Genomic DNA, 24,134 nt, shown 5'->3' with positions numbered 1-24,134 from the left:
CAGCAGCTTATTCTGTAACAGTGTGGTACCTTTCATAATATCCCTTTACCACAAGAAACGTACTATTAATAGTATCCCATCCAAAACACACAGTCTGCACTAAAAATCTCATTTGAGATATGAATAAACATTCAGGAGAAATGTTAAAATGTTACCACTTAAAGATTATTCAAATTTCCAGCTGCCTCTAAACATGATTGAGAAATAAACATAAAATCTCAGTTTCTTCATCATCTGCATTATTAAATAAGCTTCAAGTAATGCAATATTAAAGATTGCGAAAGGAAAGAAAATATTTTAAATGAAGAGTTTAGAAGCATAAATTTTCCTTAATGACTTAATGAGTACAGAATAGTATAAACAGGAAGCAAATATGATTCAAAGGCTTTGTAGTCAACCAAATATTAACCTGAGCTAGCTATCTGTCTTTGAGCAATTACTTCTGAAAATCTTGGTTTCCTAATTGAAAATATGGAGAAATTATACCACTGCCACTGTACTGTTAAAGGATTCAATAAATTAATGTTATGCAGTGTGCTTAACCTGTTTTTGACAAAATAATTAATAGTAGCTAAGAAAAAAGGAAATTTTAGATAAACTTCTCAAGACAATACATGGATACCATAAACCAAAGCAGAACCTTTCAAAGTATTTCACTTTCTCAACTACGCTATAAAATGATCCATAAATAGCAAACACACCAGACTAACACGTTTGTTTTTTAATGTTGCATTTCTGTCTTAGCCTACAATTATTTTCAGTTTTCCCTGACACTTTGACAAATGCATACATGACCTCATATTGGGCAGTATGGTACAAGGCTTGTTAAGTAGTTTCTGGAACCAGACTGTAAAATCAAATGCTGCCTCTTACTAGCTGGGTTTTCCTACCTATGTACCATCCTGCTACTTCAGTTTTCTCATCTACAACTTGGAGTAGATAACTCAGCAGGTTACAAAATGCTTATTGTAAGTAAATAAGTGTTAGATATTTTGTTATTATTTTATTACTATGTTTTAAAACTGGAATTGTAAATTTGGTAGACAGAAGAATGAACTATATTTAGAACTATACTGGGAAGGCCGGTGCCGCAGCTCACTTGGCCTGTGGCGCCGGCACCCTGGGTTCTAGTCCCAGTCAGGGCGCCAGATTCTGTCCTGGTTGCTCCTCTCCCAGTCCAGCTCTCTGCTGTGGCCCGGGAAGGTAGTGGAGGATGGCCCAAGAGCTTGGGCCCTGCACCCACATGGGAGACCAGGAGGAAGCACCTGGCTCCTGGCTTCGGATCGGTGCAGCACGCCGGCTTTAGCGGCCATATAGGGGGATAAACCAACAGAAAAGGAAGACCTTTCTCTCTGTCTCTAACTCTGCCTGTCAAAAACAAAACAAAACAAAACAAAAAAAAAAAAACAAAAACAAAAAACAAAAAAACACTATACTGGGGCCAGTGCTGTGGCACAGTGGGTTAAAGCCCTGGCCTTAAGTGCCTGCATCCCATATTGGTGTCGGTTCTAGTCCTAGCTGCTCCTCTTCTGATCCAGCTCTCTGCTGTGGCCTGGGAAAGCAGTGGAAGATGGCAAGTCCTTGGGTCCCTGCACCCATGTGGGAGACCCAGAAGAAGCTCCTGGCTCCTGACTTCAGATCGGCGCAGCTCTGGCCACTGCAGCCATTCAGGGAGTGAACCAACAGATGGAAGACCTCTCTCTGTCTCTCCTTCTCTCTGTAACTCTTTCAAATAAATAAAAATAAATCTTTGAAAAGAACTATATTTACTTGAAATGAGTCTCATACTAATTTTAATTTACTAGATAACTTTAAATACATCTGTCCTAAAGAAAATAACATTTGTTGCAAAACACTTAATGGGGAGTTAAAAATGTCTACCTAGGAAGGTAAAGCACCATACTCAAGAATTCCAAATTCAAATAAACTCTAGGTAATAGACCTACAACATCTGCATATTCATGTACCTAAGAGGAAAAAAAGACCACCATTCAAATAAGTCAGCAAGAGTCAAGTAACAAGATAGAGGGAAAAAAACAAGCTGTGAAATACCACCCATAGAGCGGCAAAAAGCAACAATAAAGAACCAGGCACAGGGCTTCCAGGACAAATGAGGGCTCACTGCACACAAAGTGACATATGGGTCAAACTGGTGAACAGGCAGTCAGTTGAAGAGCAGGGCAGGCTGGTTAGTGCTAGCAATGGGCAAAGCTGCCACCCATAGAGAATGAAAGTATAAGCCACCCAGAAGCCAGAGCTGGCAGAGTCCCACTGTGGGATCACTGCACACAAAGAGGTAAATCTTACGGCAAAGACCTCAGCCTGAAGACCAGCCGCTCTCTTTTTCAGCTCTTCCCCTTGAGCCTCTTTCGAACTTAGCTCCTCCTTCAGTTGTTCTACCTGTCACGACATTGTAATTTTTTTTCACTCATGTGTTAATTTAGGACTTATTATCTGCTTTTGGGCCCAAGTGGTAATTGGACATCAAAATTGATACAGCACAACCAAATCTGCTTCCTAATTCCCTCTTCGAAGACACCCAGACAGTTCCTCTGTTTTCACAGGGTTTTTAAAAATGGACTGGAACGTGCTTATCAACAAATGGGAAGACTTAACACAGAGTTTAACTTGCAGTATATTTTTTTCTCCAATGAAGGTGAAAAATACAAACTAACAAATTTGGATATGTGAATTTTTATGTTCTATAATTAATATGAAATTAACACAAAATATTTATAGTAGCCAGCTATGGGTAACACAGCAAGAAGTTAGAAACTGTACTTATAATTGTGGCATTCTTTTACACTATTAGGAATGTTTTAATTTTCAATTCTGAGAAAGTGAGAAGGAATTCAATTCAGATACAAAAGAAGGAAACACTTATTTTCTAGCTAAGTTTTTATAATTAAAATTATGATTTTCAATTAAATCACAACAAAACTGAAAAAAAAACGGTAACTATAATAAATTAAATCTTGCAATTTGCCTAAATAGTTAACAAAGTTAAACTGAATGACTTTGGACCAAAAGAGAGAGAGTATTTTGACTGATTTATAAATACAAGCTGACAGATCTCAGCGGTATCTATGTTGCTGTAAACATGCCTGAAGTGCACATGGGAAGCAATACACCTGACAGCAAATGGATCTCCCACAAGAGATGCGAGAACAGGCTTTCCCTATGGAACTGTCCTTAAAGGAGAAACATGATTTCATTTAGCCCATTTCAGAAAGGGGGTGCCAGAATCAGCCTCTGAGGGTTTTGACTTTTAAAACACTTCACAAGAGGCAGAGAACTTGATGTCTCATGAAGTGAGAAAACCTCACGCAAATATAATTCTATTAAATCACCTCAGAAGTATGGAGAGACATGAAGAGTTAAGCTGTGACCATGCATACTTAGCTTCTTCTAAGTAAAAATGTGTAATAACTACATGATGTCAGTAATTCTGACTTTAATTCTGGAAAAGTTCCATTTCAAAGACAGGGGCTAAATCTAAGTATTTTTCCTTGAAGTCAATGAAACAATGTGAAGATTTTCTCATCACTAGGGAAGTAAACAATACATTAATTTTTGAACCCCCTTTTAGAATTAAAGCACCACACATCGTTACCTTATTTTTCATAAATTTAGAATGGCTCCGATACACCTCCATTTGCTTCATTTCTTCCTCCCGTTCTTCAGTGCTCAAAGCCCCATTGGACTTCAGCATCTGAATTTCCTCTTCCAGATCCCGGAGACCACGCTCCATGGAGGAAATTTTTGAATCCTGAAGACAACAGAAAAGTAAGACAAAAAGTATTCACCAAAAATATCAAAGTTGAATGACTTCGTCTTCTAAAATATGACCTTTAACAAACATAAACAAATACACTGAAAACTTGCTGCCTGACAACTGCTGTTGCTGCAGTCGTCTGGGCTGGGAAGGAGGAGCCTTACACCTCCACTGTGATTCTTCCTCGATCTCGTCCCCAGTTCTGGACTTCTCAGTTAGAGTTCAACAATGAACTAGAGAAACAGACGCAACAGGAAACTGGTTAAATGGGTGGACACTGTGGTATAGCAGGTAAAGCCCCCACTTCAGACACAGGCATCCCACATGTGGGTGCCTGACATCAAATCCTGCTTCCGCCTTCTGAGTCGGCTTCTTGACAATGCACCTGGAACAGCAGATGACAGCTCAAGAGGTTGACGCCTGATGCTCTTGTGGAAGACCAGATGATATTCCTGGCTCCTGGCTCCAGCCTGACTCAGTCCTGGCAGTTGTGGGCATTTGGGGACTGAATCAGCAGAAGGAAAATCGCATTCTCTCCGTCTTTCTCTGTTGCTCTGCCTTTCACATAAATATTCTTCTAAGAAAACTGGTAGGGGCTGGTGCTATGGCGAAGCAGGCTAAACCTCCACCTGTGGCGCCGGAATCCCATGCAGGTGCCAGTTCATGTCCCGGCTGCTCCTCTTCCAATCCAGCTCTCTGCTAATGGCTTGGGAAAACAGCAGAAGATGGTCCAAGTGCTTGGGAACCTACATGCTCGTGGGAGACCTGGAAGAAGCTCCTGGTTCCAGGCTTTAGATTGGCTCAGTTCTAGCCATTTGGGGAGTGAACCAGCAGATGGAAGACCTTTCTCTCTGTCTCTCCCTCTCTCTGTCTGTAACTCTACCTTACAAATAATAAAATAGATTACCATGATTTAAGAAAAAAGAAAACTGCTTAAAATTGCTTTGCACTTTATAGTTGACAAATTTCTGGTTGAAAAAATTGCATTATAAACAGTAGAACCTTTTCAGTTATATTTTATCACTTTACCAGGTAATCCCTAGAAGGCATATAACATCCCATTACAGAAATTCAAAGGAAAGAATAATTATATTATTTTTATCACATTACAAACCTTTATTTGTTCACTATACTTCTCAATACACTTGAAATATTTCATAGCAATTTTTTAATCTTTTTTAAAGATTTTACTTCATTTATTTGAGAGGCAATGTTAGAGACAGAGAAGGAGAGACAGAGAGAAAGGTCTTCCATCTGCTGGTTCACTCTCCAAATGGCCACAATGGCCGGAGCCGGGCAAATCAGAAGCCAGGAGCCAAGAGCTTCTTCCAGGTCTCCCACGCAGGTGCAGGGGCCCAAGCACTTGGGCCATCTTCCACTGCTTTCCCAGGCCATAGCAGAGAGCTGGATCAGAAGTGGAGCAGCCAGAACCAGAACCGGCACCCATATGGGATGCCGGCGCCACAGGCAGAGCCTTAACCTACTGTGCCATAGCAACAGCCCCCTAAACATTTTCTTATAAAACATCATCAGGGAGGCAGGGTATGATGGCAGCTGAGCAAGCTCCTCCACTCATCATGAAAAGCAACCAAAAGCCCCATGTTCATAGTCAGATGCGCTGCACACAGAGCTACCAGGAAACCATGACCACTTAACCAATATGTCCCTTCAACCCTCTGTATAGGACACCTATAAAGACTGAAACAGAGCAAAACATATACCACTTATAGTAACTTTGAAACAAATGTTATGTCATTGAAATTCAGAATTAAAAATGTGGGGCTTTAAAGGTTATGGGAGCTTCATTCCAACTAGCAGTACAATCCCACAATCCCTGCACCTTAAACCACCATACCCCCAGAGATGTCGCCAACACTGATTACAACGGAAGCCACATGAACACTACACTGAACTTCTCACCTGGAACCAAAGCCAAAGCAACACATCCAATCAGCACCTAGGACACTTGCTAGCACAAAGTCTTTTACTACAAAGGCTATCCTTTAGGGGCCAGTATTGTGGCATAGTGGGTTAAGCCAATGCCTATGATGCCAGTATCCTATTGGGTGCTAGTTCATGTCCTTGCTGCTTCATTTCCAATCCAGTTCCCTGCTAATGTGCCTGAGAAAGTGGAAGATGGCCAAAGTGCCTTGGCCACAGTACCTACATGGAAGACCTGGAAAAAGCTCTGGCTACTAGCTTTGGCCCAACACGACCCTGGCCACTGCAGCCACCTAGGAAGTAAACAGGCAGAAGGAAGAGCTCTCTCTCTGCAACTCTGCCTTTCAAATTAAAAAATAAAAAAAAAAATAAAAATAAAAAGCTATCCTATCTAAAAATGGTACAAGAAACTGATCCAATAGATACCCACTACCCCCACCCCCACCCCAAAAAACAAACACAGGAAATGAGGAGTGAGAAAAAACAAGCTAATATGACACCTCCAAATGACACAATAACTCTAGCAACAGACCACAAAGAAATGGAAAACAAATTGCCTGTAAGAGTTTCAAAAGAGTAACTGAAAGGGACCTGCTATGGCCTGGGAAAGCAGCAGAAGATAGCGCAAGTCCTTGGGCTCCTGCACCCACGTGGGAGACTGGAAGAAGCTCCTGGCTCCTGGCTTTGGACTGGTGCAGCTCCGGCTGTTGCGGCCATCTGGGGAGTGAACCAACGGATGGAAGACCTTTCTCTGTCTCTTCTTCTCACTATCTATAATTCTACCTTGCAAATAAATAAATAAAAATCTTTTAAAAAATAAGAAAATGGTAAAATTTTAAAAGGTGAAACTGTGTCATTTGTGACACCATGAATGAATGTAGAGGATATTATGTTATATTAAATAAGCCAGTCTCAGAATGATAAATACCACATGAAATCACTCATTTGGAATCTTAAAAAAAAAAAAAAAAAAAAAAAAAACTGATCTCACCAAAGTTGAAAGTAGAATAGTGCTTACCAGAGGATATAGGGGAAGGAGGGTATTACTCAAAAAGTACAACACAATTAGGAGGAATGGAGGTTTTGGTGTTCTACTATATAGTTGAGTTACTGTAGTTAACAATAATAATGTATTATGTTCTTTCAAAATAGCTAGAATAGAGAGCTTTTTTTTTTTTAAAGATTTTATTTCTTTGAAAGGTAGAATTAGAGGTAGAGGAGAAGACAGGAAAGTTTTCCAAATGCTAGTTCACTCCCCAAATGGCTGTAACAGCCAGAGTTGGGCCAATCAGAAGCCAGGAGTTGGGAGCTTCCTCTGGGTCACCCATATGGGTGCAGAGGCCCAAACACTTGGGCCATCCTCCACTGCTTTCCCAGGCCATTAGCAGAGAGCTGGAACAGATGAGGAGCAGCTGGGACACAAACCGGAGCCTATATAGGATGCCAGAGTCACAGGTGTTAAGATTAGCCTACTATACCACAGGACTGGCCCCAGAATGGAGGATTTTTAATGTCCTCACTATGAAGAGATGATGTTTAAGGTAACAGATATGCTAATTATTCTAATTTGATCATTCTACAATGCACACATGCATCAAAATTATGGTCCACAACTGAAAGTTAATGAGGCTAAAAGTCTTCTAAGATGTCATTTTCATTAAGTCTTACTACTACATCCTCTCAATCTCTAAAATGAGTGAATAGAGATGGTTATCTAGTGCAGCAGTTAAAAAGTGACTTGTGGCCAGCACCGTGGCTCACTAGGCTAATCCTCCACCTGCGGCGCCGGCACACCGGGTTCTAGTCCTGGTCAGGGCGCCGGATTCTGTACCGGTTGCTCCTCTTCCAGTCCAGCTCTCTGCTGTGGCCCCAGAGTGCAGTGGAGGATGGCCCAAGTGCTTGGGCCCTGCACCCGCATGGGAGACCAGGAGGAAGCACCTGGCTCCTGGCTTCATATCAGCGCAGCACCGGCTGTGGCGGCCATTAGGGGAGTGAACCAACGGAAGTAAGACCTTTCTCTCTGTCTCTCTCTCACTGTCTATAACTCTCTCTGTCTCTCTCTCTCTCTCACTGTCTAACTCTGCCTGTCAAAAATTTAAAAAAAAAAAAAAAGTAACTTGGGACACTCACATCCCACATTGGAGTCCCTGGGTTTGAGTCCCAGCTTCACTCCTGATTCTGGCTTTTGGTTAATGTGCACCTGGAAAGGCAGCTGGAGATGGCTCATGTACTTGGGTGCCTGCCGCTTCAGTAACAGTCACAGACTGAGTTCCCAGTTCCTAGCTTTGGCATGGCTCAGTCCCAGCTGTTGCAAGAATTTGAGGAGAGAACCAGCAGATGGAAAATGTCCACCTATTTCTCTCTTACTCTCTGCCTTTCAAATAATATGAAAATAATTAAATTTGTTTAGAAATTTAAGTGAGTGCAATATTATTACATACCATATAAAAGTATGTGATCACGTAAAAGCATAAAGTGACTCATATGTACCTTTGTTAAATAGTTTGTTCACTTACCTTCATCTCAATAACAGTTTGAAGAGCTTTTGTTTTGGCAGAGTCAGGGGCACTGTCAAATCTCCGATGCATCTCCTACAAAAGATAAGAAAAAGAGTGTGTCTTCCTTCTCAGTCTCGTTTTTTTTTTTTAACCGGAAGGAAGGGATAGTAGTTGTACGCAACAGCTAACAACTCCAGCCTTGTATTGACCCTTTTCCCTGTGGATCAGGGAATCCACAGACTGCATTTAGGGTACTCCAACTATTCAGGCATAGGAGGGTCCCTGAATAAACCTAGTTATCCAGAATCAGTCACACATATGCCACATTACAACAGCTGAAACTATAGCACACTCCTGAGTTGGTACGTCAGTATTCCACATGACTCCAGGGCATACATAAAAATTAGAATTCCACATGATTTTAAAAGGAGATTAGAAGTTTACCCTTTGTAAAAGGAAAAGCAAAAGCTACCACAATCAGTGTGCACCACACAGCCCTATGGAAGACTTGTGATGGCAACTTTCTTTCCACAACATCCACCCCCAGCGTAGCAACCACCTGGTTACCTATAAGAAAAATCTCTCTCCAGGGGTTACAGGCAGAAAGAAAAAGAGTAAAACTGAAGCAGTCGAACAAGTTTCCCAGGTAGTTCCTGTTTAGAAAATATCAGGAAAACAGTTTTTTGTTTGTTTTTTAACTCAACTTTTAGGAGTTCAGGATGCAGAAGAAGGAGGGGATGAAAGGGTCTTCAAGGGTCACCCTTAGTTACCACACCACCTTGAGTGCTTCCCTCGTCAGGTTCTGTGAATGCTTCTCAGCTAGTCAGTACTGGACAACCACCAGCACCCCCTGGGGACAGACTTTCCAGCTGAAGCAATACAGGAGCATCATAAAGAGGATGGATAACATAATACTTGAGCTAGACCTTTCACTTAATTTATCCATTTTTGCCTAACCAGAAGGGGAGAATGGCTTGGGAAAAACAGGAAATAGAACTACAAACTTCACTTAGTTATCTCTTCTTAAAACAGCAGTCAACAATTTGAACACCAGTAATTTCTGAACACCCACAATCCCCATTTGGTCACTTGTAACTTAGCACAAACCACTAAGGTTGAACATCCTTAATCTAAAAATCCAAAATCTTCCATACTCCAAAATCTGGGGGGAAAAAAATGTCTAAAAGAAATTTCTTTTGGAATGCAAAGAGACAGAGAGCTTCCATCTGCCTGTTTACTTTCCAAATGCCTGCAATAGCCAGAGCAAGGCCAGGCCAAAGCCAGAAGCCTAGAACTCAGTCCAGGTCTCCCATCCTGGCTGGCAGGGATTCAAGTCCTTGAGTCATTTCCCACTGCTTCCCTGGGTATACATTAGCAGGACGCTGCAATCAGAAGCAGGGCCAGGACTGAAGCTCAAGCACTCATATGGAACACAGACATCCCAAGCAGTAGCCTAACCACTGCACCCAATGCTCATCCCCAAAATTCAAAAAATGCTGAGAATCACATAAACTCTTCAGAAGCCAGGATCTTGGTTTCACTCACTCACTCACTGATGGCTCCTAAATGCATAGTACAACAGCTGCATGTTAGTACTCACTCACCAGATATCTAGGGAACAAATGTTGGATGAGTGAATAAAGATCACTAAACTTTCAAAAATTATCAAAAAGAAATCATTTAACCCCTTCCCACTGAATTATGTGCACCCTTCTCCTACAGCATGCTACACTGCCTACCTTTAACACTTATTACATTGTATTTGGAACAATGCTTTTCTCTAACATACTAGACTGTAACTCCCTTAAGGGTATTCTGTATTCCTGAGTCAGCACCCAACATGTAAGCAATCACTAAAAATTGAATCTCCCACATCCAATCCTCTTTTGTTAGATGAAGGAAAGAATGAATGAATGATCAGCTGGCTTCCATCCGTACCCTTCTATCAGACCACGCTCTAAACTACCAAATAAGAGATCTTATTTCTAAATATTGTCAGTTCACATCTTTTCTGAACTCCATCTGGTAGTCAACAGAGAGTTAAAAGAGGAATATCTTTAAAATTTTCTCTTTTTTTTCTTTAAAGATTTATTTGAAAGTCAGAGTTACACAGAGAGGGAAGGAGAGGCAGAGAGAGAGAGAGAGAGAGGGAGGGAGCGAGGGAGGGAGAGGTCTTCCATCCACTGGTTCACTCTCCAGCTGGCCACAAAGGCTGGAGCTGCACCAATCCAAAGCCAGGAGCCAGGAGCCTCTTCCAGGTCTCCCATATGGGTGCAGGGGCCCAAAAACTTGGGCCATCTTGTACTGTTTTCCCAGGCCATGGCAGAGAGCTGGATCAGAAGTGGAGCAGCCAGGACTCGAGCTGGGCATCCAAATAGGATGCTGGCACTGCAGGCAGCAGCTTTACCCACTATACCACAGCGCTAGCCCTGAGTATTTTTAACTGGCTTCCATCAAATAAATATCCTAGCTCTCAACACCTATTCTCTACCCTTTTCCTTTTCCTACCTACAAACAGACATTTTAAATTTCTATTCTTGGAATTCTCAACTTATGGCCCAAACCCAAGGGCCTTCCTGTAAATCAGCAAAGAGCAGTCCTCTGAGGAGGATGCAACTTTCCATGAAGCAGACTGGATTCTAGGCTCTACTTGCTCTGTTAGTAGGAAGTTCTTGTCACGTTGATATCTGATCCTTTCCTGTGCGGGGGATTCCACATTCTAAGGCACAGTCTGCTGAGTCTGCCTCCCACAGTAGAAACTGAAATGCCACACACTTGCTTTCCCAGACTCTCTTGTAACTACTGTTCAGGCATGTGACCTAATCACCTCAATCAGACAAATTCATCTAATACTTTGAAACAGAATTCTGTAACATGAGGAAGCAAGAATACGAACATTCAGCAGCCATTCCGGCAATGAGTAGCAGAGCAGCAGCTGCGCAGGCTTCCAAATATGGCAGCAGCAGAGGCTCCAGTTGTGGCAGGCAGTGGCACTGGTGTCACAGAAACAAGCTGCTGTGCCAGTGCCATGCAGTGACAGCAGCACTGTCTTTGCCAAGTCAAGATAAAGGCGCACTTCTCTGAGGCACAGTTATTGGCTATGCAACTTCTGGGCCCAGTTCTCTAGCCAGCCCCCCTTGTCTGAAGTTCTGGAACCTATGATTTTTTTTCCATTTTATCACTCCAGGAACTAGTCTAAGATTCAGAGATACGATGAGAAGAAATAACATATTTGTGGTCCTTTTTGTCATGTAACTTTTAGTATAATAGGAAAACAGATTTTAAACATCTGCACAACTCATTGGGGGTTGGGCAATGATACGCTCTACTACCATTAAACCTAGGATGTAGCCTTAGTCTTCATCTTCCTTGACCCATCAGCAGCACTTGTCACAAGCGCTCAGTCCTTCTTCCTTATTATACCCACTTCTTCTGCAAGACAACACACTCCAAGCCTTTCCTCACACATTACTTTTCTTCCCAAATTCTTAGGCATGCCTCAAACATCAGTCCTTTATCCTTTTCTCATCTCCATCTATAGTCACTGCCTTGATGTTCTTACCCAGTCTAATAACGCTCAGTGCCATATACCTACTAGTAATTCCCAAATGTTTACCTCCCACTGAAATCCACAGTTGTATATTCCATTGATTTCTTGATGCATATATCTAATAGATGTCACATTGCTGATGCCTAAAACTGAACTCCTGTTCTTCCCCCTTTAAACTCCCTTCACCCATCTTATAATTAGGGGTGTGCATCTGCTGTGATTTGGATGGAGTTCATGTGTTAGAAGCCTCGTCCCAGTGTGGCAATTGAAGAGGTGGTAGAACCTTTAAGAGGTGGGCCTAGTGAGAAGTCTGTAGGTCACTGAGCAGTGAAGAAGAAGCGGGTAAAGTCATTCTTGTAGAATCCAGAGTTCTCTCAAGAGGGCTGTTATAAAACAGCAGGCCTGGTCCTACTACCCCTGCCCCCCTGCAAGCTTCATGTCTCACCATGTGATCGCTCCCTGTCACATGCTGGCAGCACCGCAATACCATCCACCACGAAGTCCTCATCAGAGCTGGTACCATGTGGTCTGGACTTTCAGCATCCGGTGTATTTTCTTTCTAAATACCCAGCTCCAGGTATTTTGTTATAGTAACAATCAACAACAACAGCAACAAAAAAATATCACAGTGTCTAGCCAATTGATCAGGCCAAAAACATAAAGAACCTTTTTTTTTTCTTGATACCTATATGCAACCCATTAGGAAATCCTATTGTTCCTGTTTTCAAAATATCTCCAGAAACTGACCAGGTCTTACAATCTCCACTGTCATACTGGCTCAAGCCACAGTTCTTTCTTGCCAGGACAGTTTCCCTTAAGTTGATCTCTGTTCAGCAACAGAGAAGCTCGAGTGCTTTTTTTTTTTTTTTTACTTGACAGATAGAGTTGGACAGTGAGGGAGGGAGAGAGAGAGAGAAAGGTCTTCCTTCTGTTGGTTCCCCCCCAAATGGTCGCTACGGCCAGAGCTACACTGATCCAAAGCCAGGAGCCGGGTGATTCCTCCTGGTCTCCCATGCGGGTGCAGGGGCCCAAGCACTTGGGCCATCCTCCACTGCCTTCCTGGGTCACAGCAGAGAGCTGGACTGGAAGAGGAGCAACTGGGACTAGAACCCGGTGCCCATATGGGATGCCGGCACCGCAGGTGGAGGATTAACCAAGTGAGCCATGGCGCCGGCCTGTAAAGTGCTCTTTTTAAAAGAAAAGTCAAAACATGCTTGCACTCCTAAAAATTTTTTGTTTCACTCATACTAAAAGTCACAGTCTTCTGCCAGCGTAGAAGGCTCTCCACGATCTGGCCTGTTACCTCTCTAGCCTCATCTTTTACAATTCTCCCCCTTGCTTAGTTGGTTCCAGTCAGATCAGCCTCTTTGCTTTCTCTCAATATATCAGTCATGCACCTGACTAGGACCTTTCACTCACTGCTCCTTTTGTTTGGCCCTCTGTTTTTCCTATCACTACTGAACTCTGTTCAAAAGTCAAAGGCTCAAGAAGGTACATCCCATACAGGTGTTCCTGGCTCCAGTCTTGGCTATTCTGCTTCTAATACGGCTTCCTGCTAATGTGCCTAGGAAGGCAGTAGATGATTCCTCCCACTTGCCCTCCCACCCTTCCTCCTCCTCCCACTCATTAAAGGACACTGCCATCCCAGTGGTTCAAGCCAAACACTGGAACATTCATTTTCATTCCTCAACTATCTTCAATCCCCACAATCAAGTCAACTAAATGTTCTGACTCCACTGAATACAGACACTGCATTCCTTTTCCAGTCTAGGTTAAGCCTATATTATTAGCAACAGCCTCTAGAGAATTTACTTCCATTTCCTTGAAACACTTCCAAGAAAGCATCAATGTAATATTGGTAAGTGACAAATCATGGCATTCTGTTTTAAAACCTTTAATGAGGGGCCGGCGCTGTGGTGCAGGTTAATCCTGCGCGGGCATCCCATATAGGCACCGGTTCTAGTCCCGGCTGCTCCTCTTCCGATCCAGCTCACTGGTATGGCCTGGAATAGCAGTAGACCCCCTGTACCCAAGTGGGAGACCCGGAGGAAGCTCCTGGCTCCTGGCTTCAGATCAGCACAGCTCCGCCCATTGCAGCCATCTGGGGAGTGAACTAGTGGATAGAAGAGCTCTCTCTCTCTTTGTCTCTACCTCTCCCTGTAACTCTTTCAAATAAATTAATAAATCTTAAAATTAATAAATAAATCCTTTAATGAATTTCCCATTATACTTCTCACTCCATGAGATAAGCAAGATATGGTCATAATACGGTAACAGATACAAGACTAGCCCTCCTGCTATAAATTATTATAAAATTAGAATGTATGAAACAAGGTTTTTCAGAAATCAGACAACAAACAATACTGCAGTCCTTGGGAGAACAGAAACAAACAAGCAATAGCCTAAACTTGCTGTCTAGTGAGCAGGTACCCAGGGAACAGCAGTCTTGCAGAACTCTTATGCGTGAGCCCAGGACAGGCATTTGGCCTAAATAAGTGGTATGAGTCCCACATCACAGTATATATGTTCAACTTCCAACTCGGGTTCCTTACTCCATCTTTCTGCCAACAAGGACTCTGGCTGGCAGCAATAGACAGCGCAAGTAAATGGATTCCTGCCACCTACACAGGAAACCTGGATCGTATTCCCAGCTCCTAGCTTCAGACCCCACCCAGCCCTGGCCATTGCAGGCATGTGAGGAGTGAAATGCTAATAGGAGTTGGCTCTCTGTATTTCTCTCTCCCTCTCTCTTTGCCTCTCAAATTAAATTAATAAAAAAAAAAGGACATATCAGTGGGTAAGGTTCCTATAAATGTAGTAGTAATTTGCAGAGCAGAATAATGCCTGTAGGAAGGACTCATCTTGAAACGACTGCAGCCATTTTGGCCTGTAATTGTAATCATACCCTTTGGGTAACACGGGAGGCATTTAGTAGGGACTCCAAAAAGGTCAAGCCTTAGAATAAAGCCATAATTTAGCCATAGAGGGAAGGCTATCTAAAAGAGCCCTAAAAGTAAAATAACTTTTATAAGACAAGACATGCAGATCAAGACAATATGACCAGGAGATAAGTCATTCAATTGGAGTAATACAGAAATCACAAAGATGATAGAATTACCATCTATTATTAAAATTATTTAACTTGTACTTCACAACATTTCATATTTGATACTTGAATATTCACTTGAAAACATTAAAATTAGGGGCCAGTGCTAATGGCACAGTAGGTTAAACCTCTTCTTGGCAGCGCCGGCATCCCATATGGGCACTGGTTCGAGTCCTGGGTGCTCCACTTCAAATCCAGCTCCCTGCTGATGGCCTGGGAAACCAGAGGAAGGCGGCCCAAGCGCTTGGACCTCTGTACCCACGTGGGAGACTCAGAAGAAACTCCTGGCTCCTGGCTTCTGGCTTCTAGATTCTGGCTTTGGATCAGCCCAGCTCCCGCCATTGTGGCCATTTGGGGAGTGAACCAGCAGATGGAAGACCTCTCTGTCTCTCCTTCTGTTGGTAACTCTGCCTCTCAAATAAAAAAAAATAAATAAATATTTTTTAAAAAGGGATGGAAGTGTGGGTATAGTGGGAAGAATCACTATTTCTAAAGCTGTACTTATGAAATGCATTAAGTTTGTATTCCTTAAATAAAAGGTTTCTTTAGCCGGGGGACATTAAAATTGAGGATAGACATCTGGAGCACAGGATAAGAACTCACTTGGGACATCCACATCTGAGTGCCTAGGTTTAACCCATAGCACGGTTCCCATTTCAGCTTCCTGCTAATATGCAACTTGAGGAACAGCACACTGCCACCCACCTGGGAGACCCAGATTAAGTTCCAGGCTCCTGTTCTGTTTTGTTAAATCTGTAGGAACTTGAGGGTTGACAAAAATGTTTTTTCCTTCAATAATTCTGCTGCTGAAACCAAAATATATTGGTATTTTTGGCACAGTTGATTAAGCTACTGTCTGCAACACTGGCATCCCATATGGGCACCAGTTTGAGACCCCACTGCTCCACTTCTGATCCAGCTTCCTGCTCATGTGCCTGGGAAAGCAGTGGAAGATGGACTGAGTGCATGTGAGACCCAGATGAAGCCCCAGGCTTCTGCCTGACCCAGCCCCAGCTGTTGCGGGCTTTTGGAAAATGAACCAGTAGATGAAAGAGGTTACTTGCTTTCTCTCTCTCTCTCTCTCTCTCTCTCAATCTGTCTTTCATTTCTTTCTTTCTTTCTTTCTTTCTTTTTTTTTTTGACAGGCAGAGTGGACAGTGAGAGAGAGAGAGACAGAAAGGTCTTCCTTTGCCATTGGTTCACCCCCCAATGGCTGCTGCGGACGGCACACCGCGCTGATCCTAAGCCAGGAGCCAGGAGCTTCTCCTGGTCTCCCATGTGGGTGCAGGGCCCAAGCACTTGGGCCATCTTCCACTGCACTCCCAGGCCACAGCAGAGAGCTGGCTTGGAAGAGGGGCAACTGGGACAGAATCCGGCGCCCCAACCGGGACTAGAACCCAGTGTGCTGGTGCTGCAGGCGGAGGATTCGCCTATTGAACCGTGGCACCAGCCATCAATCTGTCTTTCAAATAAATAAATAAAGGAATTTGTTTTTAAAAATTGATTTTTTGGAAATACTTCACGATTCAAATTTTTCAAAATTTTATCTGACTTTTCTTCCCCCTTTTCTAGTTCCAAACAGGGGATATCAAAATGGTGAAATTGTTTTACTTATGGTGAAATTGTTAAAATATTCTTTTTAAACCCAATCAAGTGGGGTGGGCACCATGGTGCAGTAGGTTAATCCTCTGCCTGCAGCACCGGCATCCCATATAGGTTCTAGTCCCAGTTGCTCCACTTTCTTTTGACAGGCAGAGTTAGTGAGAGAGAGAGACAGAAAGGTCTTCCTTACATTGGTTCACCCCCCCACCCCCAAATGGCCACCACAGCCAAAGCCAGGAGCCAGGTGCTTCTTCCTTGTCTCCCATGCAGGTGCAGGGCCTAAGCACTTGGGCCATCCCCCACTGCCTTCCCGGGCCACAGCAGAGAGCTGGACTGGAAGAGGCCGGTTGTTCCACTTTCAATCCAGCTCTCTGCTATGGCCTGGGAGAGCAGTAGAGGATAGCCCAAGTTCTTGGGCCCCTGGGAAGAAGTACGTGGCTCCTGGCTTCAGATCAGAGCAGTTCCGGCCATTGCGGCCATTTAGAAAGTGAATAAATGGAAGGAAGACCTTTCTCTCTGTCTCTCCCTCTCACTATCTGTAACTCTGTCAAATAAATAAATAAAATCTTTAAAAACAAAAAAAAAAACCCTAGCAAGCATACAAGTAAAATATAAAAACAGAAATTCATTTGAATAAAAAAAATCCTCCTCTATCTACAATAAAGAACAAGAATGCAATTTAAAACATTTTTAGGTATGAAGCATTCTTATTATGACATTTCAAAACCCATCATTTAAAAGCCCATTACTCCTAACAAATTTCCAATCAGAGGCTAGTACTTTAAAACTCATTATGAACATATCTTATAGTCAGTAAGCTGATAAACTCTCCTTTCCCAATGAGTACATCAAGTCATTGACTCATGCACTATTAATAGAGAGGTGACTTTGCAAACAGAAATGAATGACTGTTCAAACAAGTCTAAGGAGGAGAATATGCTATCTGCTCATTTTACATCATGCCTATTGGCCTGAAAAATTTCACATACAAAAAAAAAATTACAAGCAGGATTATCCAGATCTTGTTAAATGATCAATCATGATTGGCAATAGAAAAGGTGTTAATATTCTTTCATTAATTTACTAAAGAGCAATGTTTAGAGTTAAAAATACAACTCATGGGGATCAACATGGTGGTACAGTGGGTTAAGGAGCCACCTGCAATGTCAGCACCCATATGAGCACCAGTTCAAATCCCAGCCGCTATACTTCCAATTCAGATCCCTGCTATCGCACCTGGAAAAGCTGTGGAAGATGGCCCAAGTGCTGGCCCCTGCCACCCACCTAAGTGACTCAGATGTAGTTTCTGGCATCTGGCTCAGCCCTGGCTGATGCTCTCTTGCTCTCTCTCAATCTCTCTCTCTCTAACTCTGTGTTTCAAAACAATAAGTAAATCTTTATTTTTTTAAATCAAAACAAAATTTCAAGTTTCTGCTTTTCTTGAGCAGTTCTTTTCTTTTTCAGGCTTCAGCATCCTTGACTCAAGGACAGAAGAACCCAGCTGTCTGCAAACATTCTTCACAGATTCAACCTCCCAAACAAGTTCTAGGTTAACTGTACTCACAGCACACAGGAGACACACATAAAAAGGGGGAAGATAAATAGAAAGAACCCTCAAAGATTTTTCAGTATCTTAACTCAGCCCAAGTCAAACAACAGCGTACTTTAACCCTTCACCATCTCCAGTAATAGCACTAAGCTGAGAAAAGGCATCTTCTTGTGAAAATGGACTTTAAGGACAAATGGCACAATGGAAAGTGGAGGAAGAACCACATAAACATGTGGTTGCATGGTATGCAACTGTTCTCATTTTCAGAAATCATTGCAAAATATAAACTAACTGGGAACATCTTTCCCTTTTTTAATTCCTCCTATTCACTATCTATTTTAACTATTTTTCTCTCTTTGTGCATCCCCTTATCTTCCTTTTCCAAATCTCCTCAGTTCGTACCTTCCAATTGCCATAATACTGAGAGACATTCCTCAGGTGTTCTGCTTAGATTCAGAATCCCTGGCCTAGAATTTATTCAATATTAGCACTTTTAACCCCTGCACATCCTTACATGACAGCTGTTATACTAACAAGGTTTGGTGACTGAAATATTAAAAAGAACAAAAACTAGCAACAGAATCAAATAATGTTTTAAAACAATTATTTTTCATTATCACAAAAACAACAACTTACATTTTTTTTAAGTAGCACATACAGGTTTGAAATGTTGTAGCTGGCCTTTAGACAAAGCTTGGTACACAGATGTATTAAAGATCTAAAACTTTTATGGACAGCTTACACAACCTTTACTAACAGAATGAGAACCAAAGTTTGAACCAAAGGACTCAAGCTTTGGTATATAATGGAATCACCTGCAAAGCTTATTAAAACTCAAAGACTACTGGCAGGCACCGCAGCTCACTTGGCTAAACCTCCGCCTACAGCGCCGGCACCCTGGGTTCTAGTCCCGGTTGGAGCACCAAATTCTGTCCTGGTTGCTCCTCCTCCAATCCAGCTGTCTGCTGTGGTCCAGGAAGGCAGTGGAGGATGGCCCAAGTGCTTGGGTCCTGCACCTGCATGGGAGACCAGGAGGAAGCACCTGGCTCCTGGCTCCAGATCGGCGCAGTGCGCCAGCCATAGTGGCCGTTTGGGGGGTGAACCAACAGAAGGAAGAACTTACTTTCTCTCTCTCTCTCTCTCTCTAACTCTGCCTGTCCAAAAAAAAAAAAAAAACACCAACAACAACACCTCAAACACTACTAAGCACTACCCAAGGCTTGCCTGTAATTCGGCATTTGTCCAACAGATGTCCTCACTCCTCCATCAACCAAAGGAAAACCGCTACAGCAAAACCATACGAAATCTAATAGTCTCACAATGTAGTTTCAACACAAACAGAAAATACGATACTTCGGAAAATTTTAGTTTTCCTCCTTGGAGGAAAGGATTACCTGCTATCTGTAGAAGCATGTTTATAAACGAACTAAGAAACTAATCACAGATGTCACAGAAACCAATGCCCTTTTTTTTTTTTTTTGGACAGGAATAGTTAGTGAGAGAGACAGAAAGAAAAGTCTTCCTTCCATTAGTTCACCCCACAAATGGCCGCTACGGCCAGCACACTGCACTGATCCGAAGCCTGGAGCCAGGTGCTTCCTCCTGGTCTCCCATATGGTTGCAGGGCCCAAGCACTTGGGCCATCCTCCACTGCACTCCTGGGCCACAGCAGAGAGCTGGACTGGAAGGGGGGCAGCCGGGACAGAACCGACACCCCAATCGGGACTAGAACCCGGGTGTGCCAGCGCCGCAGGCGGAGGATTAGCCTAGTGAGCCGCAGCACCGGCCACCAATGTCCTTTCATGTTAGTATCTAATGCTGGACTCACCACTGCTTTATGTCCTGGAAATAAATGGGGAGAAATTCTTCCAAATAAATCAGGAAACAAAGTTTTATCAATTTTTTTTTTAATGTGAAACTGATTGCAAGATGGCTTTTTTATTTTCAATTTATTTAAATGAAGATTTTTTTTCTTCTTAAGATCTATTTTTTTTTACTTTTTTAAAATTTTTTGACAGGCAGAGTGGACAGTGAGAAAGAGAGACAGAGAGAAAGGTCTTCCTTTGTTGTTGGTTCACCCTCCAATGGCCGCCACAGCCGGCGCACCGCGCTGATCCGATGGCAGGAGCCAGGTACTTATCCTGGTCTCCCATGGGGTGCAGGGCCCAAGCACTTGGGCCATCCTCCACACACTCCCTGGCCACAGCAGAGAGCTGGCCTGGAAGAGGGGCAACCGGGACAGAATCCAGCGCCCCGGCCGGGACTAGAACCCGGTGTGCTAGCGCCGCAAGGCGGAGGATTAGCCTAGTGAGCCGCAGCGCCGGCCCAAGATCTATTTTATTTACTTGAAAGGCAGAGAACCAAGACAGAAGGAAAGAGATCTTCATCTGCTGGTTCCCTCCCCAGATGGTCCCACAGCCAGGTCTGAGGTAGGCAGAAGTCAAGAGCCAGAGATTCCATGTAGGTTTTCCCACATGGGTGGCAGGGGCCCAATTACTTGAGTCCTCATCCACTGCTTTCCTAGGTGCATTAAGAAGGAAGCTGGATTGGAGGCAGAGCAGCTGGGACTCCTCTAGGCACTCTGATATGGGATGCTGGCATTGAAGGCAGCAGCCTAACACGCTGCACCACAATGCCAGCCCCTTTAACACAGATTTTAAAGTTACAAAGTGTTTTCAAAACTTTTTCTAAATCTGATAACTTTGGTTAATGGTGACTGACAGAATATTTCTAAAGACATACTGACAACTAAAGTTAACATGAGAAATACTAACAATGTATTTCAATGGAAGTTAATGACAAAATGAACAGGACTGCATTAGGGAATATACAAGCAAACACCCAGACTGCTGTTTTACAGATTATAATATGCCATCAAGTGTAAGATATAATTCAACTTCATATTATTAAAAAGGGGAAAACTGTGAGTCTTAGAATTGATGAAATATGGATTTCTTTAAAAGATGGGCAATAATCAAATAATAAATTCCAAGACTATACTAGTCTTACCTACTCATAATTCCTTTCTTGACATACTGGTGATATAATGTCACTTAATATCAGCCACATCAACAGTCACTTCAAGTCACCACTCACTAACGCTAGATTAGAAAAGTTAAGTTCCTTACTAAACTTCCTTGTTCACTCTTGACTTTCTCTCTCCCCCATTTGCACTTGACACAATCATGGTATCACACCCTTGATGAAACACTGACCTGGTTTTCTCTCGCACTGTGAATAGAACTGTAACATTATCTTCAAGGATCAGGAAGTCAGGTTCTTTGTCTCCTACAAGGCTTTGATTTTGCTTTTTCTCATTGCTATTTGCTTAGTTCTTTGGACACGGTTGGCGCCCAATAAATATTTGATGAGTAGAATGAAATCTAGCTGTGGTTACCTCTCTAACTTATTTCACCAAGTCTTTCTTTTTCACAATATGCTCTTGCACTCTAGTCTTCTTCCTGTCCCCTCAAAATTCCTTCCTATCAAGCCTTTGAAACTGTTACTCCAGGAGATGATTTTAACGAAATGCTTGAAAACCTAACTGCTCCTCTCTCTTCAGATTTCCAGTTAAAGGGCACCTCCTCAAAGACACTTTGACTATGCTATAGTATGGGTGTAGTCTGTTCCCCAACGGGTTATGTGCTACAGGCTAGATCCTCAGTGTGAGGTGGTGAAGTAGTAGGACGTTCAAGAAGCGAGGGGTCCTTAGGTCACCTCTGTCTTGCTTTCTGGCTTCCTATCAGATGATTAATCCCTTCTTCCTATATGCAATAATGCACTCCCACCACCAGCACATCATCTGGCATGAGGTCTTCACCAGAGCCAGGAAGAAACCAACACTATGCCCTGGAACCTCGAGAATTGTGAACTAAATAAACCTCTTTTCTACAGAGCTAACCTGCCTCAGGCATTTTATTACAATAACAGAAAGCAGACTAACATATTAAATGAACAATCAAGAAGCATACACGTAAGTATATTATAATATGATTGGGTCTATCTACAAATATATACAAAACTACACAAAGACACCACAGAATTAGAATTTGACTAAATTCTGAAGACGAGTAGGAAAAACAAAAATGAGAAAGGGCTCCTAAACATTTTTTCTAAAGTGATTATTTCCACTTGCTTTTAACTTTAAGCTGTATGGCTGTTTCCTGTAAGATGATGTTATGTTACTAATGGCAACTGAAATTTATGTGTTAGTACGACTTTAAGGCCTATATTTCTTTCTATACTGTGTGTGTAAGACAATATTTGTAGAATTTCTTGTTGTTTGAAAATCAGTTTTAAATTCTTAGTTTTTTCTCTACTGCTTTTTCAAATTCAACATATTTCTCATCATATTCAGCCAGAATAACACTTTGGCTTTCCATAATCCTTAGCTATTCAATATTTACAAACCCAAAAACTAATAAAGAACTAGCATAAGCTGAAATATTCAGAATAATATAAGCTTCATTGAAAAGCTCAATATGTGGCACAGCAGGTTAAGCTGCTGCCTATGATGTTAGCATCCCATAAGGGGGGCAGTTCAAGTTCTAGCTGCTCTACTTCCAACCCAGCTCCCCACTGATGCACCTAGGAAGTGCATTGGGCACAAAGTGATTGGGCCCCTGTACCCATGTGGGAGAACCAGATGAAGCTCTTGGCTCCTGGCTTCAGCCTGGACCAGCCCTAGCCATTGGAGCTGGAGAGTGAACCAGCAACAGATAGAAAATGGATCTTCTCTCTCCCTCTGTAACTCTGCTTTTCAAATAAATATGTTTTCTTAAAATTTTTAAAAAAAGAAAGTTCAACTTGATGCTGGTACAGTTTTCATGTTGCATGCTCTTTGAGATTATGAGAATTTAACAGTGATCTATGGCCTGGTTCTGGATTATCTTATTAAAATGTGAAGTCTTTAAAGCAAACTGAGAGGCGGGGCTGGCGCTGTGGTTCAGCGAGTTAATGCCCTTGCCTGAAGCGCTGGCATCCCATATGGGCACTGGTTTGAGTCCCGGCTGCTCCTCTTCCAATCCAGCTCTCTGCTATGGCCTGAGAAAGCAGTGGAAGATGGCCCAAGATGTTGGGCCCCTGCACCCACATGGGAGACCTGGAAGAAGCTCCTGGCTCCTGGCCCCTGGCTTTGGATCGGCACAGCTCCAACCGTTGCGGCCATCTGGGAAGTGAACCATTGGACAGAAGACCTTTCTCTCTCTCTGCCTCTCCTCTTTCTCTGTATAACTCTGACTTTCAAACAAATAAATAAATATTAAAAAAATTTTTTCAAAAAAAAAAATAAAGTAAACTGAGGGGCAAAGCAAGTCCAGCAGCTACCTGGACTCCCACATCCCACACAGGAATGCCTGGCATGGAGTCCCAGCTACTCTGCTTCCAATCCAGCTTCCAGCTAATGCTCCTGGGAAGCAGCAGATGATGGCTCAAATACTTGCATGGCTGCCACCCATGTGGAAGCCCCTGATGGAGTTCTCAATTCCTGGGTTAGAACTGGCCCAGCCCTGACCATTACAGACATCTGGGAAATGAAGTAATGGATGGAAGATATCTGTCTCTTCTTTTTGCCCTACCCTCTCCTTCTCCCTCTCTCCATCACCCTCCCCATCTCTCTCCCTCTCTCACCCCCTCTCCATCTCACTCTGACCTTCAAATAAATAAATCTTTTTAAAAAGATATATAGTGGGCTGGCATTGTGGCATACTGGGTAAAGCTGCTGCCTGCAATACCAACATCCCATATGGACACTGGTTCATTTCCTCGCTGCTCCACTTACAATCCAGCTCCAGCTAAAGGCCTGGGAAAAGTATCAGAAAATGGCCCAAGTGTTTGGACCCCTGCCACCCATGTGGGAGGCCTGAAGAAGCTCCTGGTTCCTGGCTCTGGCCTGGCCCAGACCTGGCAGCTGCGGCCATCTGGGGAGTGAACCAGCGCATGGAAGACCTCAATCTCTCCCTCTCTAACTCTGACTTTCAAATAAACAAAAAAATCTTAGGAAAAAAAAAAAAAAAAAAGAAAGAAAGAAACTGAAAGAAATTCAGGATATGCCTGTAACATGGTAATTAGAAAATATTCTAAAATAATATGGTGTGATACTTTGAAGAGCATAA

At 42.8% G+C, this 24,134-nt stretch overlaps 1 protein-coding gene across 13 annotated transcripts in view; it reads right to left on the bottom strand.

Moving 5' to 3' along the window:
* The window catches only part of ERC1 (ELKS/RAB6-interacting/CAST family member 1), a 522,480-nt gene that overhangs the window by 397,417 nt on the left and 100,929 nt on the right, over positions 1-24,134 (bottom strand). For 5 of the 13 annotated variants that reach the window (XR_016213449.1, XM_089304491.1, XM_008259816.5 and 2 more), the window contains exons 4-6: positions 8,233-8,307; positions 3,614-3,769; positions 2,308-2,400 (exon numbers count right to left, since the gene is read on the bottom strand). Coding sequence is in view for 10 of the 13 variants with exons in the window: in XM_089304491.1 (XP_089160617.1) it covers positions 2,308-2,400; positions 3,614-3,769; positions 8,233-8,307 (324 nt within the window). In the remaining 3 variants the exon portion in view is untranslated. The remainder of the gene's footprint in view (positions 1-2,307; positions 2,401-3,613; positions 3,770-8,232; positions 8,308-24,134) is intronic. The other 8 variants (XR_016213450.1, XM_089304492.1, XM_002712778.6 and 5 more) reach the window with 2 other exon arrangements.

The sequence above is a fragment of the Oryctolagus cuniculus genome, chromosome 9 (assembly GCF_051225735.1).
Source record: "Oryctolagus cuniculus isolate XC-2025 breed Fujian yellow rabbit chromosome 9, ASM5122573v1, whole genome shotgun sequence".
NCBI classification, from domain to species: domain Eukaryota; kingdom Metazoa; phylum Chordata; class Mammalia; order Lagomorpha; family Leporidae; genus Oryctolagus; species Oryctolagus cuniculus.
Note: the sequence above shows the minus strand (reverse complement) of the source record. Positions and strands in the feature narration are given on the sequence as shown.